Source organism: Montipora capricornis, chromosome 10 (genome assembly GCF_036669925.1).
Source record: "Montipora capricornis isolate CH-2021 chromosome 10, ASM3666992v2, whole genome shotgun sequence".
NCBI classification, from domain to species: domain Eukaryota; kingdom Metazoa; phylum Cnidaria; class Anthozoa; order Scleractinia; family Acroporidae; genus Montipora; species Montipora capricornis.
In genome coordinates, this window is record NC_090892.1 from 67,850,603 (window position 1) to 67,867,823 (window position 17,221).

Below are 17,221 nucleotides of genomic sequence, written 5' to 3' on the forward strand. Positions count from 1 at the left end.
AAAGATAATTCATGAGCAATATTTCTAAAAAGCTCTAAAATACAAAGCAATGTATGGTTTTTTTTTCTCAAATTGAAGTTTAATTATCTCTAAAGAATGCATGGTTTCCCCCAGTTTTCTTTTTGGGTACCAAGAGTACTTTTTAAGATCTACTTTCTCTGCATAATTTTAAGCCGCGCAAAAGTATCCCTGTATTAGTAAGCATCACCGATAGGAAACCCGAGTATCTCGAGATGCGCAGAACGTATGCGCAATAACAATAGTAAGCACCGTCCTTAATAAGCTTATCGAACAAAAACAAAGAGCGCGAATTTTCATTGGCTTAGCGAATGCGGATGCAAACAACGTCATCTCTCCATGGAACTTTGTAGACAACTTCGACCCCAGACACTCTCTGTTCTCCTTCCTGACAAGGGAGGAGAAGGGAGAATAAGCGGGAATAAGGATTAATTAATGAGAAGCATTGTTTTAATCTTACCAAACATTGGTCCGTAAAAAAAATTGCGAACACTTTTTCAAGGTCATACGACTGTCGCTCTATCAGACGGAACAAGGTATTTGAATTTAAGGAGTCGGTTCGTACTCGTCCCGAATCGACCCTTTTGGCCGCCGAATCTGTTTTGTTTTTTCCTTTACCTGCATTTACTTTAATCTTCTGTCTTTCTATTACAACTTGTCCTCGCGTTAGTATTTATTATCTACGGCTTTGGTCTGGTGTAATTGGGAGGGAGAGCCCCACAGCTGCCCAGGGCCACTCTCCTCGATATCGAATCCCCCGCTTCAGGACAGCTTGCACGTGAAAGTGGTTTTCCGAGTTTCTAAAGTTCGGGAAGATTTGCTGTTATCGAACCGAATAAAGAGTGCCTGTAGCCATCCATTGCTTCACGGACGGAATCCCCTCGGCAAGCGCAAAATTCTTTCGCCCATAAGTCATCCCTCATAGGGCATAGGGTAGCTTATTAGGCGAATGTGAATTGATTACTATTCTCGTTCGCGTAAGAGCCGCCGTATTCCGCATTAGGTAATCGATAACTCCGTGCTCCCCTGGCAGATATTCTATTGGCCGTAGAAATCCCCAAAGAAACTTTCAAGACCTTAAAACGCCGTTGCATGCAAATTTCTCTTTTCTCGCAAGTCTACTAACTCAGCAGTGTCTGCAAATAAACTTCCCCACCCTCCTCAGTCACCTGCAGCAGGTTAGCAGCGCTGGCCAATTCCTCTTTCACCTCACCCTACGCCTTATGCAAAATTCTTTCGCCCATAACTTATCCTTCATAAGACCTAGAGTAGCTTATTAGGCGAATTTGACTTGCCGTTGCCTTCGTCCACCTTGGTCCATTAGCTTGGTAGATCGATAACGCCAAGGTCGTGAGTTCGAGCCTCACATCGACCAAGGCACTAAATTTGTTTTCTCATGGCGTGTGACAATATAATTTAAAACCCTGTCCAACCTATACCTTAGGGCATGTACTAAAACCAGGAACACCGGAACACCCCTGAACACCGGAACACTCCGGAACACCGGAACACCCCGGAACACTCCGGAACACCCTGGAAGTAACCCAAAACCCTCAATAGACCTCTTTAGCTTGTACATTTTGTTTTCCCATTTCAGACCACGTGATGTTACTCTAGGGAAAACTTTCTTTCAAATGTCGTCCTATGCACGTGGATATGTATGCATAACGTATGAAAAAACAAAAGAAAAATTCCCTTAAGAACAACACGTGGTCTGAAACGGGGAAAACAAAACGTACAAGCTAAAGAGGTCTATTTGGCTAACCCTAGGCCTACAGCTAGGCCTTAAGTTGGTTTTTAGGCCTAGGGTTAGCCAAATTGAGGGCTAACCCTAACTTCCAGGGTGTTCCGGAGTGTTCCGGTGTGCTAACCCTACGGCTAAAACCGGGGTGTTCCGGTTTTCCGGAGTGTTCCGGTGTTACTGGTTTTAGTACACGCCTAACCTTAGCGTGTTCGGCTTGTTGTTCTAGTGGCATGATTCTCGCTTAGGGTGCGAGAGGTCTCGGGTTCAACTCCCGGACAGGCCCTCCTCTGTTGCATTTTACCAATCACGCCCAGCTGGCAGCAATTTGGAGCCACTCCTAGCAAAATGCTTATTTACTTATTTGTTTATTATTTACTTATTAATTTCTCCTAAAACACCCAAACGCCGATTTTCTTGGTATTTCTTGATCATGAGGTTTGAAAAAACTGGTTGTACAGCTATAATTTCAACAAAAAATCAAGTTTTTTCATCATACAGTCTACTCAACAGAATATCGCGCTTCTGATTGGTGAATGACGGACGCACAAATAGGTTACAAAAGGCAAAAGAAGTTAAAGAGTGCAATACGGAAGTTACTATAGAAACACAGCGATGGGATAATTTTGTTGATTATATATAACCTATCAAAAATCGTATGAACTTGCCCGGGCATTTCGTGATTTCTGGTCACTCGTGAGCGGTGGGTCTAAAACACAGGTCACTCGTTGCAGGTCATTGCATGTTTGTAACCCTAACTCTCAATTTGACTAACCCTAGGCCTAATTAAGGTTTTTAGGCCTAGAGTTAGCCAAAATGAGGGTTTTGGGTCACTTTTAAAAAGGGAAACAATGACCTACAACGAGTGACCTGTGTTTTAGACCCGCCGACTCGCGAGGTTTTGAAAGTTTCAAATTGCGTGAGCGGTAGACGAGTGCAATTTTGAGAACTTTTAAACTTCAGTTGTAAATCTCATAATGCACGAGCAAGTCAGGACACGAGGTTTGATATTCATTATATTTCGTGATCTGTGAATCAAGCAACAAATAACAAACTTTTTGAACAGCGGGTCTTGTTACTCGTTCTACCTGCGTGTATGAAACTCAATGATGGGTAGAGAGCATCTAATTGTTTTTACTGAGGTCAAAGGTTCGAATCCTGCCAAGAAATGTCTTTTCGGCCGTTCCCAAGGAATTAGATTATCACGGTAAGATATGTTTCCGAGACATACTATAAGTTATCCTCTGACTTATTTGGACAATGTTAAAAACAATCATATATATGGCCTTTCCGAAATTCAGCAGGGAACTGGGGCGAGTTTCAAGTTTTAACTAATCGATAAACTGAAAACCATATAAACTCTATTATTATTTTTTATCAGTTTAGTGACAACTGTAAAATCCCGTCATGTACCTACAATTTGAAAGAAGCTGCGATGAAAATCGCTATGTTTGCCCATTTTAAAGAGTATCACGGAAATCATAAAAATTTTAAGAGTTTATATGGTTTTGCGGGACGCTCCTTGCATACGGCGAGAGCTACTGAAATTTAAACTGACCAATCAGAATTCAGCGAGAGGGAAAAACTGTGCTATCCTTGTGCTATCCGACGTCACGCCAATTGTTTACATTCTGATTGGTTAGATCGGTGGACATTCGCTCAGCCTTCTGTTGTCTCTTGACCGTCGCTTCTCTGAACTCAGCGAGACAGAAATGACTCATTGTTCTGGCAATCAATTTGCCAATCCACTTTATCCAGTTTATGGATTGGTCTAGCATGTGATTAACAACCAGGATCGCTTTTGAACTTTATTCTGTAGAAGAAGAAGACGTTGCTGAGTGAACATTTTTACGACGAAATCCCTTGGTTTGTACTGTTCAGCACTTTGATGTCCGATAACTGATCAATCACATTTGGTCGTCTGACCATATGAAGTTTTTTCAGCTCTTGTTTGTGTCCATCATGATCGAACTTCAGGTGAAGCGCTATGCTGCTTTATGCCAACTTCGGTGGCTTGTGGTGAGCTTGCCTGCTGCCCAAATTGTTGTTGTATTTGGGCAAGATTGGTCTTGGGTTGGAACTTAATAGTGAGGGGAACAATTTTTCGTTCATCTGCTGTGCCAGACAACAAACAATCCTGTCGGGTGTTCCATGTGCTTGGTGAGTCTTGCACGACCATCGTCTATCGTCTTTCAGTGATTACAACTTGCGATCGTTCTGCAAACATCTACGTAGCATGCAGCACTTTTTAGTGACGCGAGGATCCCCGGTCCGTTTTGCTGTTTTAAACGGAGTTCTGCCTTTTGTGAGCTGTTTGTCTTCAGTGCTTGTACTTTTTCGTTTGTTCCTGGTGGCACAAAGTAACTTTGATGATTTCAAAGGACTTGAATCCTTAATTGAATTAGCAATTTTTGTATTAAGGAACCATTAAGTGAATGTTACACAAAATTAGGAGAAACTGTTGGTTGAATAGACAATATTTGTAGACATAATTATCTACCCAGTTTAAGTACCTAGCTCAACAAGTTGTTTGGCTCCACAAGTTTCAGTTTCAGGCCAGGTACCCGAATTCACCCAGGTACTGTTGCACACTACCATAGTTCTTTGGAAATTGAATAGCTCCTTGAACACCTGGTTGCTTGACAAGAAACTTGATGTGTTTGTTCTCTACATTGGTGAATGCAGCCACTAACTGTCCATTGTGGATAAACTCCAGACCAACTCTTCTTTCAGTTTAATCTTTGTTCTTGGCAGGGCATCAATAATGGTGTCCCTTGTAAAATGTTCGTTTAAAGAGTTTGTTTAAGTTATTTCCCATTTCATAGGGCACTGTGGTTGCCAGATTCACTTTCAAACTTATCATGGAAATGCAAATCAATACCAGTGAAAAGTCAGTCCCTTGAATTGTTGATAGAAAATTTATTTAAATGCATATTGAAACATCAGTTGAGGAATATTTTTTTCCCACTTTGTGAACCTAACATACATTGCTGCCATTTGTTTATTGCTTGGTCATTCAATGTCTTGATCACATCAAGTAATTTATTTTTTAGGTATTGTGTATCTTAATCTAAAAACTTAACTGGTTGCTTTTTGGAGCCCTTTTGCGGCATATTTAGATAGGCAGGAAATGTTCCACATTTTATGGTAAATAGTTCTGCATAGTTTTAAGGAACATTGCAGCAAAATCTAATTGAATATGAGGCTAAAATATGCTGTTTGACATTTTGTGAATTTAAAGATTATTAATATTGTTTGCGCTTGTTTTAAAAGGCTTAAGGTTGGCACTCAAAAGTGTTCCTTCTATGATCTTATTCTGTAAAGATTACCTTGGGAGAATAGGATCAAGGCCACTTTTTTCTTCTAGCTTCTTTCCCCAGTGCCCTCTGAGAATGGAGTTAATTTGGTTTTGCCCAATGTTGAAAGATGAAACAATGCCTAAACCAGCCAGCCACAAGGAATACTTCATGGTGCTTTTTTACAAACATGGGCATGAGGGTGCTCGTAAGCATCTGAGCATTGTTTCGCATGCTTAAGTGTTACTATAAATAATCTATTTCTCTAAGAGAGTCTTCTTTTCTTGTTGGTCATTCAAAAATTGTTGGAATAGCTTGTTTGAGCTGTTGGATAGAGGCAGAACATTTGATGAGGCCCTCCTGGGGAGAGGAGTCCTTGTTCCCTTTACATATTTGCTTGTGTTTCCTTGTTCCCCAAATTACTTTCAAACTTGTTCCCAGGTTTTTGATCCCTAAAATTTAAATTGGTTTTCTTCCCTTGTTCCTTAAAATATTTTGATATTGTTGAAAAAAACAGTGAGGAACATTAAATTTTAGTTACCTAAATTTTGAAATTTTAGATACTAGATATTATATTCATATTTTTACATTTTTATGTATATATTTCTTTTTTCTTTAATATTATTTTGTGGAAAACCTGTAAAATAGCTTCAGATAAGTGTTTCTACCCACGTTAAATAAAGATTATGTATGTATGTATGTATGTATGTATGTATGTTACTCTGTTCCCCAGTTTAAATTAGCCATGTTCTTTTCTTCCCCAAACCCCTGGGAGTGCCTCTTTGTTGATGTTGATTCTCTTATTGGCCTAATAGCAATTCACTGTTGAATTGCAAGACACAACAAGTTCTTATTTGGGATTGAGGGAAGAATAAATTTTCGCACAATAAAAGAAACACAATTTTGACTGCCCCTTCTAGATCTTGCTCTTTTCAGATAGGAACCAGCTTGTTTGCACCTTTCTGGCAACCTGCGGGAGGGCAAGCTCTAGAAACTCTTCCTTAGCGAGCCTTCCACTGAAAAACTTTCCAAGTATGGCTTTCTTGTGTTAAGGGCCGAGGGTTTTGTGCAAAATTAATCAGCGGCTTCCTTGCAGCTTCTAAAAGGTGTTCCTTCGGGCAATGGTTAGTAAACGTTTTGTAGTGCTTATACAAATTTTCGCTACGTGAAAATGTATGTTCACACGAAAAAAATATCAGCTTGACAATTTTTCTTTCCCGATACTCCATTTAAAATGAACGAGAGCGCCATTAGTAATAAAGGGCCAGAAAACCATTTAAAACATTTTGTGTCAATTTTTTTGTCAACAAACTTGGGTTGTCGGCGAGCAGAATTCGAACGTGACCTCTTATGCTTTGGCTTTTATTTGTGCTTTTTCTAACTATTCTAAGACGAATTCAGGCTGGTATTTTCGAATCAAGTGCAAGAAGACGGCAAAACCGTATCGATATTTATTTGAGTTAACTTCGCGAATAAAGACTTCGACCGCATCCTTGCGTAGATCAACAACAATGTCATTTACGAACAACCGAAATGCACTGTTTCCGGTGAAGGGGCAAATGATTGACAGGATAGCACAGTTTTGACTGCCGCGCGCACTGCGGGCGCAGGTTCCGTATGCAAGGCTGTATCAAAATTAGAGACGCCTGTATGGATTTTGAACCATGTTTCAAGGTCCATAACTTGGTCTCTGTTCACCCTAAAAGCACCATACTTGGCTAAATGACCAATCTCAACATGATCTTTCATGTTGTAGTGTCAGTTTATCGATTAGTTAAAACTTGAAACTCGCCCCAGTTCCCTGCTGAATTTCGGAAAGGCCAATTGGCATGAAAGTTGTCCACAGACTACCAACCCGGACGTTTTGTTTTGGTCAACATAACGTATCTATCATATCCTGTGTGCTAAATTTGTCAAAATGGCAGCTCACGAGTTCGATGTATTCAGCCTAACAGATATTGCAGAAGTGCAGCAAGCCTACGCGCAAATCCATCTCCACGAGGTATGCTATGCAGTAAAAGACTGTGGGCAAACATGTTAGATGAAGCCGATATGTTGTTACTCTTGCAGTCGCCGTTTGGTTTTGTGTTGACGTGTCAGAGATTATACGAGACGAAAAATCTTGTCGTTTCGAATGTAAGAAATTTTCCGGTACTGATGTTCGCCAGAAGATTCCCATTACCGTATTCGATTTTTCGATTTTTCCATGTATGGATGTGTACGTTTTTAGTTTGCAGAAAAAAAAGGGAAGATATCTGTTTACATACGTCGTTTTTGTTATTCAAATATGCCAACCACAGGAACAAGACCCTTTGTTTCAAGATCCAATGAGGCTCTGGCTGGCACATTATTGACAATAGGTGACGTCAACGATATCTTCCCTATAAGGGAAAAATTTTCAATTTAAAACAAAACAATCATGCATGCTAGATTAGTTCATTACATTTACATATGTTTAATGAATTTAAGTGAACTGTACATGTTAAAGGTTACAAATATATTATTTTTGGTATCCGGTCATTTTGTCAACAAGGTGATTCGGCAACACACGTGAAGTCATTCATTACACAACAATATTTCACGCAACCGAAAGAAAGCTATATATTTAATAGAGGGTTTGTTGTGAACCACTCTCTAGAGACACAGATAACAATGATGTTAATGTACAATTGCTGGTGGATGAACAAAACGAGCTAATGAGAGATATCTTTTGTTTTCGTCCACCAACATAGTGGCAGTGACGTAACATGAAAACCACCTGTAGCCTTTGTGGTTTGAAATGGCCGTAATCACTCAAACAAGGAAGGACCTAAATAATCTAAAATGATCTAAAATGACCTACAGTAGCTAATGCTATAAGTGCCAACAAGAATATAAATAGTTATAAGATCTTAGGAGTACATATTAGCGATGATCTTACATGGAACACTCACATAGACTACCTGTTCCAGAAGACAAACAAACCCTTATAATGCACTGCGCATTCTTAAGAAATCTAGTGTGGCTATCAATGGCCTTGTTATGATATTCTGCGCACTGATCAGGTCTGTACTCGAGTATGCGTCCCCCGTGTGGGCTGCACTGCCAGAGTACCTTGACAACGTCATTGAGTCAGTACAAAGAAAAGCTCTGCGCATTATGCTCCCTGATTTGAGCTACGCTAAGGCCCTTCAACGAACCTTGTTACAATCTCTCTCGGAGCGTAGGGTGGAGGCATGCTGCAATTTTCTTTTGCGATCACAACTCCATTCAACATCACAACTTCATTCAACATGACTACAGTCTCCATTCAGGATGTAGCCAGTCGTTGACCCCTAAACTAAACACAAAGAGTTTGTAACAATTAAATTCAGTAATTGTATTATTTAGTATGATACGTAATATGTAGCTTATGTGATATAACTACTGTTATCCAGGATCTCCTGCCAAAATGTGGTTGAATAAACCATACTTACTTACTTATACTTCTTACTTACTTGCTTGCTTGCTTGCTTGCTTGCTTGCTTACTTACTTACAGTCATTAAATAAATATAATACATAGTTGGCAGATTTGTATCAGAGTGCCATTTTTGGAACCCAATAATAGTTGTAATTTTTCATTTCAAAGTACTGCAACTCAACTTATTTAAGTTAACAATAACACAATAACAATAGAAATATAAGTAAAACCAGCTTGCACACTTTGCATTTCAAATAGCAATATACATTGTAAATGTCAACATGTTTTGCAATCATATTGAAAGTGGTGCTGGAATCTTTTGACGGCTGTAATTTTAACGGGAACATACAATAATTAAGTCAGTGCCATGTACAAAATTGCCAAAGTGTTTTCCGTGTGAAACATGTCATGGGGAATCAAAATCTCTTGCCTAAAAGTTGTGTCAAATTGATTATTTAATTGTTTACTTTACAGAGTATTATTTCCAGTTAAAATAAACAGGTGTCTTTGTTAAATCAAGGCTCTAAACTTTGGTCGCTTAGTGTTTAACATATTTTTGAAATCCAAAGAAAAATAACAACTGATTTTTTGGTTAATTTGGCACTTTAAGAAAGGAATTAGGGAGTTTTTAGCAGCATAAGGTTGTACTTCATTCTATGTTTTTTATTATTTTATTTATCTTTTATCTGTATATTTATAATAACCTCAGCCTTATAAATAGAAATATATAGTTGCTTTTTTAAGAGGTGGCTTGTCTTGTTTGGGGTCATTGACTCTTTTACATTCCGTCCTTATATGGCTCACTTGTTAATACCCTCTAAATTTTATCTGTAAATACTGCCATTAAATTGTATTAAAGAATAAAGTTTCATACATCATGAAGTCCCTCTTCAAATGACTTGATTGTGGAGGAATCACCTTTCTGGTGAAACAACTTGTGGGCAAACCGACCCTAAATTGTAATTGTTTTTAATGTTGTACACTGTAATACAACCCCACTAGTGATATCTGGAGCCTCCTTGACAACAATTTCATTTAAAATGATTATATTCTCAGCAAAAACTAAACAATGAACTGGATGCCATCTTGGAAAATCAACCCAGACTTGATGCAAAAATGAACACATTACAGAATGTCATGTGAGTACTGGATACATGTAAATGTTAGTATTGTTTACTTGTATTTTATGAATTTCAAACTTCCAGCTCTTAAACCTTACGACTGAAATCATTGTTAAGACCTAATCAGTAATCCTAAAACAGGAGTGGTAACAAATCTGATCCCACCAACACTTCGGCATTTTTATGCTGTTATAATTATTAACAGCCTAATGGTGTCGCAGTCAGCTTGTCTTTATCTCCGGGATTTTTGGATTTGCCTCGTGGAACCTGAGTTTCATATTCCATGGGATTTCTTTAGTTTTTTCCATATTTTTTTTAAGAACGAAGATTTTAGTGTAAAGATTTTTCATCTTTATTATTCCCTTTTTAAGAACAAATAATTTTCATGGTCAAATATTTATTAATCCCTCCTACGCGATTTAGTTTTTTGTACATGTACTATCTGGCCGTTTCTGAGATTAAAGTTTTTAATTTCACACAGAGTTTGTTTCATTTGTTAACCTTATTTTGGGGTTGAGAGTTTGCTTTGTAAATTTCTCCCCCTCATTTTACAGACTAACCCTAACTTTTGTCTATGATTTTTCCTCAACTCACCATTCACACACACAATATTCCCCTCAAACTACCTGCTAATTAGTGAATGTTTTAGTTAGTGGAGAGAAACTCCTTCTTGTAAGGAGGATTCTTCTATCAACACCAATTAAGAAAGCCACAAAGGTTGCTAGGTTAACTGCTGCTTTATGTATTACTATTAAATAACCAATCCTATAAAACAGTAATGGTAACAAATCTGATCCCACCAACGCTTCTGCATTTTTGTGCAGCTGTTAAAATCCATCTGAACATCAGCCCTAGCAATAGAAATGGACCCAAGAAAGGACAGAGGCTAACTCTGACCAGGTTGGCAATTGAACCTATGACCTCCCCATCGCCATTGCTCAGTGAGTGCCAACTGAGCTACAAGGTCATACAGGAGCAGGTCGTGGGTATTCGAGATGTTGTTTCACGGGAATGAACATTGTGTAAGTTACGAGAAGGAGTATGTTCATTCAAATGTTGTTCTTATATTTGATTAATAGATACATCTCTAAGAGTCTCAGAGTTTTACTGTTGTCCTTTTGTGGGAACATTTCCATTTACTAGGGCTAATCCCCAGACGGATTACATTGGGAATAAACTTTAAGATAGTACTTGAAATTACCCGCTAGGAGATTATAATCTCTGTTGAAATATAAGAGCTACATGGCTAAGTCATTTGAGTATAAACATGCCTCTCCTTATTATTTTTTCACTGTCCTACCTGTTGAATTATCTTACTTGCAGTCCCAATTTACAACTAGTGATGAGAGATGCACAGCATTTGCACACTATGATCTCCAGTACATCTGACTTAGCAGAAAAGGTTAGCAGCAAGGTGCGGCTCCTAGATCTTGTTAAGGTATGTGAAGAACAACCTAAGTTTGTCCTATTGTTGGATATTAACTGGACAGGCTAGGTTTTAGTGTGTTATTTAACTCTTTGATGCCCGACCTGGTCTGAACTGGCCATACTTAATAGATTTTACTCTCGACTATCTAATGCCAAATGATTTTACTCATCAGTGGGGAACCCCCCAGCAGTCAATGGGTTAAAACTCCTAAAGGTCATCCATAGATATCAGAAATACCAAGGTATTAAAATTAATCTGTCCCATTTTCATCACTTTGTTCATATTCTAAGCTCCTTTTTTGTGAATTTCATTGACAGATAATATGATAGCCTGCGAGCAGGTCCTCTGAGGGACTGGGGTTGGGGGTAGAATGACGGCCTCTCCTTCTCTCCCATCGCTGAGAGAGAGAGAGAGGGCCTTCTTGCAGGCTAATATTTAATAGGAATAAACAACATCGTCGCTCTTTGGAGGTTGGGTGCCCGAAACATCCTGGGGCTGCCACTATTGGCAGCTAGCTCCAAGATGGAGACTGCACCGATGGCTGGCAAAACCTGACAACCCAGCCATGAGCCCCCACGCCCCCGAGAAGAACGGGCACCCGTCACACTGATACACAGTGGAAAGCAGAGGGTGGGGAGGGAGGGAGGGAACAAAAACTGCTAAACGCTCCACACACAATGCTCCTACTTCCCGCCACACTGATAAATAAGCAATACAGCCCAAAGCACGAGGTATTCCACACATGCGCAAGTATACTAAAACCACTGACCAATTGGCTGCAGTCGCTCCTAGTTGTTTACTCATGAAATATGGTAACAATTTACAAAGCACACCATGCAGCTGCTAGTTATTTCTCCACTTTGAAAAAAGCCAGGTGCAGCAACTTGATGGTGGCCTCTGTGGTTGCTTTAAGAACTTTTAAATGTGCTGAATGTTTTTTCTTCTTTCTTCAGAACAGAGTTCAGGAGACAATAAAGCGTGTGGATGATATTCTGGATTTAAAGGTTAATACAATGGCTCTGTGTTAATTGCATAACTTTTCAAACAAATCAGGAAGGAAAAGCTTAATATGTATTCCACATTGAAAGGGTCATATGGAAGAATACATTGAGGTGTAACTAAAAGCTTGTGTCCCTTGTTAAGTAATTAACCACCTGAAAGGAAAAAAAGTATACAGGTGCATGTCTAAATCATTTTTTGTTTAATATGTACTCTCATATAAAAGCTAGGAGATGTCTACAGTTAGTAATACCTACTTAATCTCTTAATTAACTTTCCATCTTTGTTCCAGGCTTGTGTGGATGGAGTCCAAACAGCACTGAATACAGAGAATTATGAACAGGTATTTCAAATGTCTCTATGTGGGCAGAGAGAAATTGAAAATCTTAGATTAACATTTTAAAGTGTTTGAAGTGTGATTTTGTTTCATAAAATACATATCTTACTTTCAAGTACAGTCAAGTGATGTTTCTAAAGAATAATTATTAGTAGTAGTAGTGGCAGTTTTGCAGATATGGTAGCACAGTGACAGTCATTAGTAGTGTATTTACATATTGACTGTTGGTATTAAAATTAAAATGAGATTAATTTACACAAATTCAGCAAATATACATTGTACTTCCCTTGGTTAATAAACAAGAATCTTGAAACATTTTTCTTTTGCTTTTTAAGGATATACTAAATGTTTTATAAAACAGTTTATTATGTTAATTTTGTAGATCATTGGTTGCCAATATACATTGTACATGTAGCTATAATTTTCATGTTGATGTTATTTGCCAACAGGCAGCTGCACATATTCACAGATATCTAAATCTTGATGAAGAGGTGTTGAAAGAGATTACAGGGGATTCTCAAGAAGGTGCATTTCATAAATATATATTTCTCAAACTCATTATTAATTTAATAATTCATAAGCCAAAAACAAAAGCAATCACTACCGAGAAGGAAGTTTGGATATGTGGTCTTAATTAGCATAAAATTTTGCCAACTTTGATCCCAAATATCTTTTAAAATACTGATTCCTTTGAGAAGAAATATCAAACACTCAAAAGAGTGTTTTATCGGATATCCAACCACCTCGAAATCAGTTAAAAAACTCGGCCTTCTGCCTTGTTTTTCAACTCGCTTCTCAGTGTTTGGATATCCGATGAAACAGTCCTTCTCGTGTTTGATATATTACATAAAATACTGGTGTTACCGCATATTTACAGTGTCAATGGAAATACACATGTGTGTTTTAAGCTGATCTCTTTAAGCACACTGACTCCTGAACTGTCCCTCATTGACGAGTAAAATCATCAGTCGTTTGTAATGCTTTTGGTGTCATCAATTTTTCAACAACAACTTGAATACTGGTATCTCTGGAACGAAAGAAGGTATTCCAAATTATATAATGACCCTAGTTTTTAAATTCTCAACTGCGGATAATGCAATTCTCGTGCTCTGATTGGTTCACTTAATCTTGGTTATCAGCTCATATATGCCTTATTTTGACCTTATATGGTAAATGATTGCTCTTAGCGTTGCTAAACTAAAAAATTTTACACCAGGAAGCGAGATTTCTCCTTGTATAAAGCAAAAAAAAAACGTTTTTATAGAAAGTCTGGATCAATTTCAATTAGCTTAGAAGTATGTGAAGTATGTGCCTCGTTGGCTGTTTACCATCTCATATCCAACATGCGCTCATGGAAGAATTGTTAATTATTCTCGCATTTGGAATGGTTCTTGCCTATGATCTGTTAGAGGACAGGCGCACAATATTGATGTCACCATCAGCTTTTACGCAAAATAAAGTTTAATTCTTTAATAATATAAAACAAATAGATTCCATGTTGCCGTGTGTCTGTTCAGTAATAGCTAGATCACAGAAGACGTCAAAATATGGTAAGAACATCAGTGACACACTCAGCTATTGCCTCGTGTGCTACTTTCTTGTTCTTACCACATTTGATGTCATTTATAATTGTGATCTATTACTGAGCAGACACACAGCAGTATGGAATCTATTTGTTAAATGGAAACACCATTCTTCATCATTTTGGAAAGGTCTTTAAAATAAGCAAGATATTTTAATACTTCATTGGAACTTTAACCCATTGACCCCTAGGGGTTCCCCATTGACAAGTAAAATCATCTGGCATTAGACAGAGTAAAATACTAAGTATGGGCGGTTCAGGCTAGCTTGGGAGCCAAAGGGTTAAGTGTCTAGTCTTCTAGAACAGGAGCACTAATTGGGGACACTATAAACTGAAATCAACAAAGGCAAAGGAATTTTTACCCCACAGCAAGGCTTAGCCTAAGTGGACAGGTCTAGAAAACTCTACTTTCCAGAGTGCTCCCACCTAATCTATATTTTATACACGAGGGCCCCCCTCCTAGTTCTAGGTCCCATGTTTAGTCTGTGGACTGATCAGGACCTTTGTTCAAGGTGGCTGCCCACAGTACCATCTGATCTTGTCTCCCCCTAGGAAGTGTGGGGGGGGGCTCCTCCCCTGGTCAGCACACTCCTAATTAAAAGTATTTTCTGCTTCCCTGCTACCTTGTTTTGGCCACTGCTTTCTTGCTGCGTTCATTGTCTTGAAAATATTCTAATTTTGAGAACCAACTCATGATGGAAAGAATTTGTCAACAGCAGCTTGTGTTAGATAGTTTTACTCTGTTGCAGCAGAGAATAATAATAATTATTATTATGTTTGAACCACAGGAATAGTACAGTACATTTTTAGCCATGAGGTGACTATTCCTTGTTTACATTGTCATTATATACTGATTGGTAGGTGACATTTACACAGGTTCTGATTTAGTGGGAGCATTTGCATTACTCCATGAAGCAGAGACAAAACTGAAGAGAATAGTTCATGAAAAGTTTGAGGCTGCCATTTACAATGGTGACAGAAGTTCTGTTGAGAGGTAAATAAACCACTGTTATAATTTTATAGTAAAAAATGATAATGATTTACTAGCTGCACTCAGTCAGCGAACGGAAGAACAAAAACTCTGTGAAAAGGAATTTCGGGTTGAAATCAGAGCAGAACTCTTGCAGAAGACGATGTTACTTCCAACTACTTGAATACTGCAAAAAAAAAGTGCTTGAAATTGAAAGTGTCATCTCAGATCGCAGATTGTGAGCAGCTGGCATCTTTATCCCATCACAAGCAAAAAATACTGAGTGACAACACAGCATGATACCAACAGTAATAGATAGAAAATAACTGTAATGACAACCTTTTGGGAATAAAAATACATGTTGCAGGTTAAATTTGATTTCAGGTCAAATTTTATCAACCTAGGTTGAAATTGCAAAGAGTAAACTTTAAGGTAATTTAATTTGTTCTTTTACTTTGAGACAATGATGGGTCAACTGGCTGACTTCCTGACTGACTGTCACATGGTTATCTCTTAGATTCAGTGCTTTGCAGTGTGCCAGCTGCATGTAGGCAGATTTTGTAGGTTTGGCACACCATGAAATTGTTGGCAGGTCTAAAACACAGGTTGCATGCCACAGGTCACTCGTTGCAGGTCATTGTTTTACCTTTTGGAAAGTAACCCTAACCCTCAATTTGGCTAACCCTAGGCCTAAGGTTGGTTTTTAGGCCTAGGGTTAGCCAAATTGAGGGTTTTGGGTTACTTTCAAAAAGGTAAAACAATGACCTGCAACTAGTGACCTGTGATTTAGACCCGCTGTGAAATTGTTCATTTCATACATGTAGCTAATATACTCTCTATATAGGTTTTTCAAGATTTTCCCATTGCTTGGTCAACATCAAGTTGGGTTGGAAAAATATGCAAAATACTTATGCTCCCAGGTATGTTTCATATCTTGGTATCCAGGAACTACAACCTTCAACAAATCTCATGGGTAAAGCAGAAACAAAGTCTATGGGTCCTCTCCTCTTCCGCATATCAAGGTTGATAATGTGGTGGAAAATACTGTGTAACCCTTTGGCCGTTTCTAAACCAACAGTGGACTTGGGAGTTGGGGGAAAAAACAGGGAGAAATTCTCGTGCCTAAATACCAATGAAATATTTCTCACACCAGGTTAAAACATTTGACCTGTCTTAGACTGATCTGAGACACTTTCAAAAATAGACAGTGAAAATTTAATTGATTATTATATAATGTGAAAGTTTAGTCAACATGAATGATTTTAATTTCGCAAAAATCACAGTAGCCAAAAGACTGGAGAAGAATTTGTGTTTGGAATGTCTTAAGAACTCTTTTGACATCTTTGATTTAATCGCTCATGCGTATGACTCAAATGAAGTTGGAAGGCATAATGTGCATGAACTAGTGGATCAAGAACTTTATGCACAGTAAAGATGAGTACTTGTAATGTAAAAGGATAGGATCACCTAAACTGGTCACTTTCAAACTTGACGCTGCCCAAGGGCAAAATTAACAGTCCAGCATGAACTACTGTTATGTGACTTTGTGGTATTACCATGAAGTCATCATTGATATTACAGACTTAACTGATTAGAGTGTAATGTGAAGTGATAAGTATATTACAGTACTGTGTGTACATAAAACAAAGGAAAACAAATGTAAAATGATCCGGCCAAGCATAAATCCTGACTGAAACTTACATGTATCTACAATCTTGTATAAAACTTGTTAGGAAAATGTGACACACCACAGTGACTATAAAATGCTCATTTCCTATAAATTTGCCTGTGCATTTTAGGCTAAATACTTGGCAATCATGTAGGTGCACAAAGATGATTTAGCACGAGTTTTTGTTGGAAATGAATTCAGGTAGCAAAGAGTAGACACTTGTTGTAGGTAATGACCTTGAGGTCTGAGACATTTTTTTCAAGTTTTTAGCTGAATTAAATTACAGATAGCTGCCCACTGCCAGATGAATCTTGACAGTGCTGTTGAAGTCAAGGAATCTGGTGAGTTTAAAGCATGGTGAATTTTATTTAACAGCAAAACAACTAACAGTAAAATTTGCAGATGATGTATTTCACTGAGATTGAGAAATAAACATTCACGGGGAGAGAGATAGTGAGCAGAAGTATATGCTGAAGGCATATAAAAATCTATTAATGTAAAGGCAAGAATTTTTAAAAACAATAAAAGCAAGCAAAGACAAGAAAAAGCTGCATCAGACAAATCGCATCAGACAAGATAATACATGTACATGTACATTGAGGCATTTCATTCATTGAAA

The 17,221-nt window shown here is 38.1% G+C and overlaps 1 protein-coding gene across 2 annotated transcripts in view; it reads left to right on the forward strand.

Annotated features, from left to right (window-relative positions):
• Positions 1-6,921: 6,921 nt before the first annotated feature.
• The window catches only part of LOC138019205 (conserved oligomeric Golgi complex subunit 4-like), a 38,932-nt gene continuing 28,632 nt past the window's right edge, over positions 6,922-17,221 (forward strand). For both annotated transcript variants that reach the window (XM_068865912.1, XM_068865913.1), the window contains exons 1-2: positions 6,922-7,057; positions 9,552-9,634. In XM_068865912.1, coding sequence (XP_068722013.1) covers positions 6,974-7,057; positions 9,552-9,634 — 167 coding nt within the window. In that variant the 5' untranslated portion in view covers positions 6,922-6,973. The remainder of the gene's footprint in view (positions 7,058-9,551; positions 9,635-17,221) is intronic.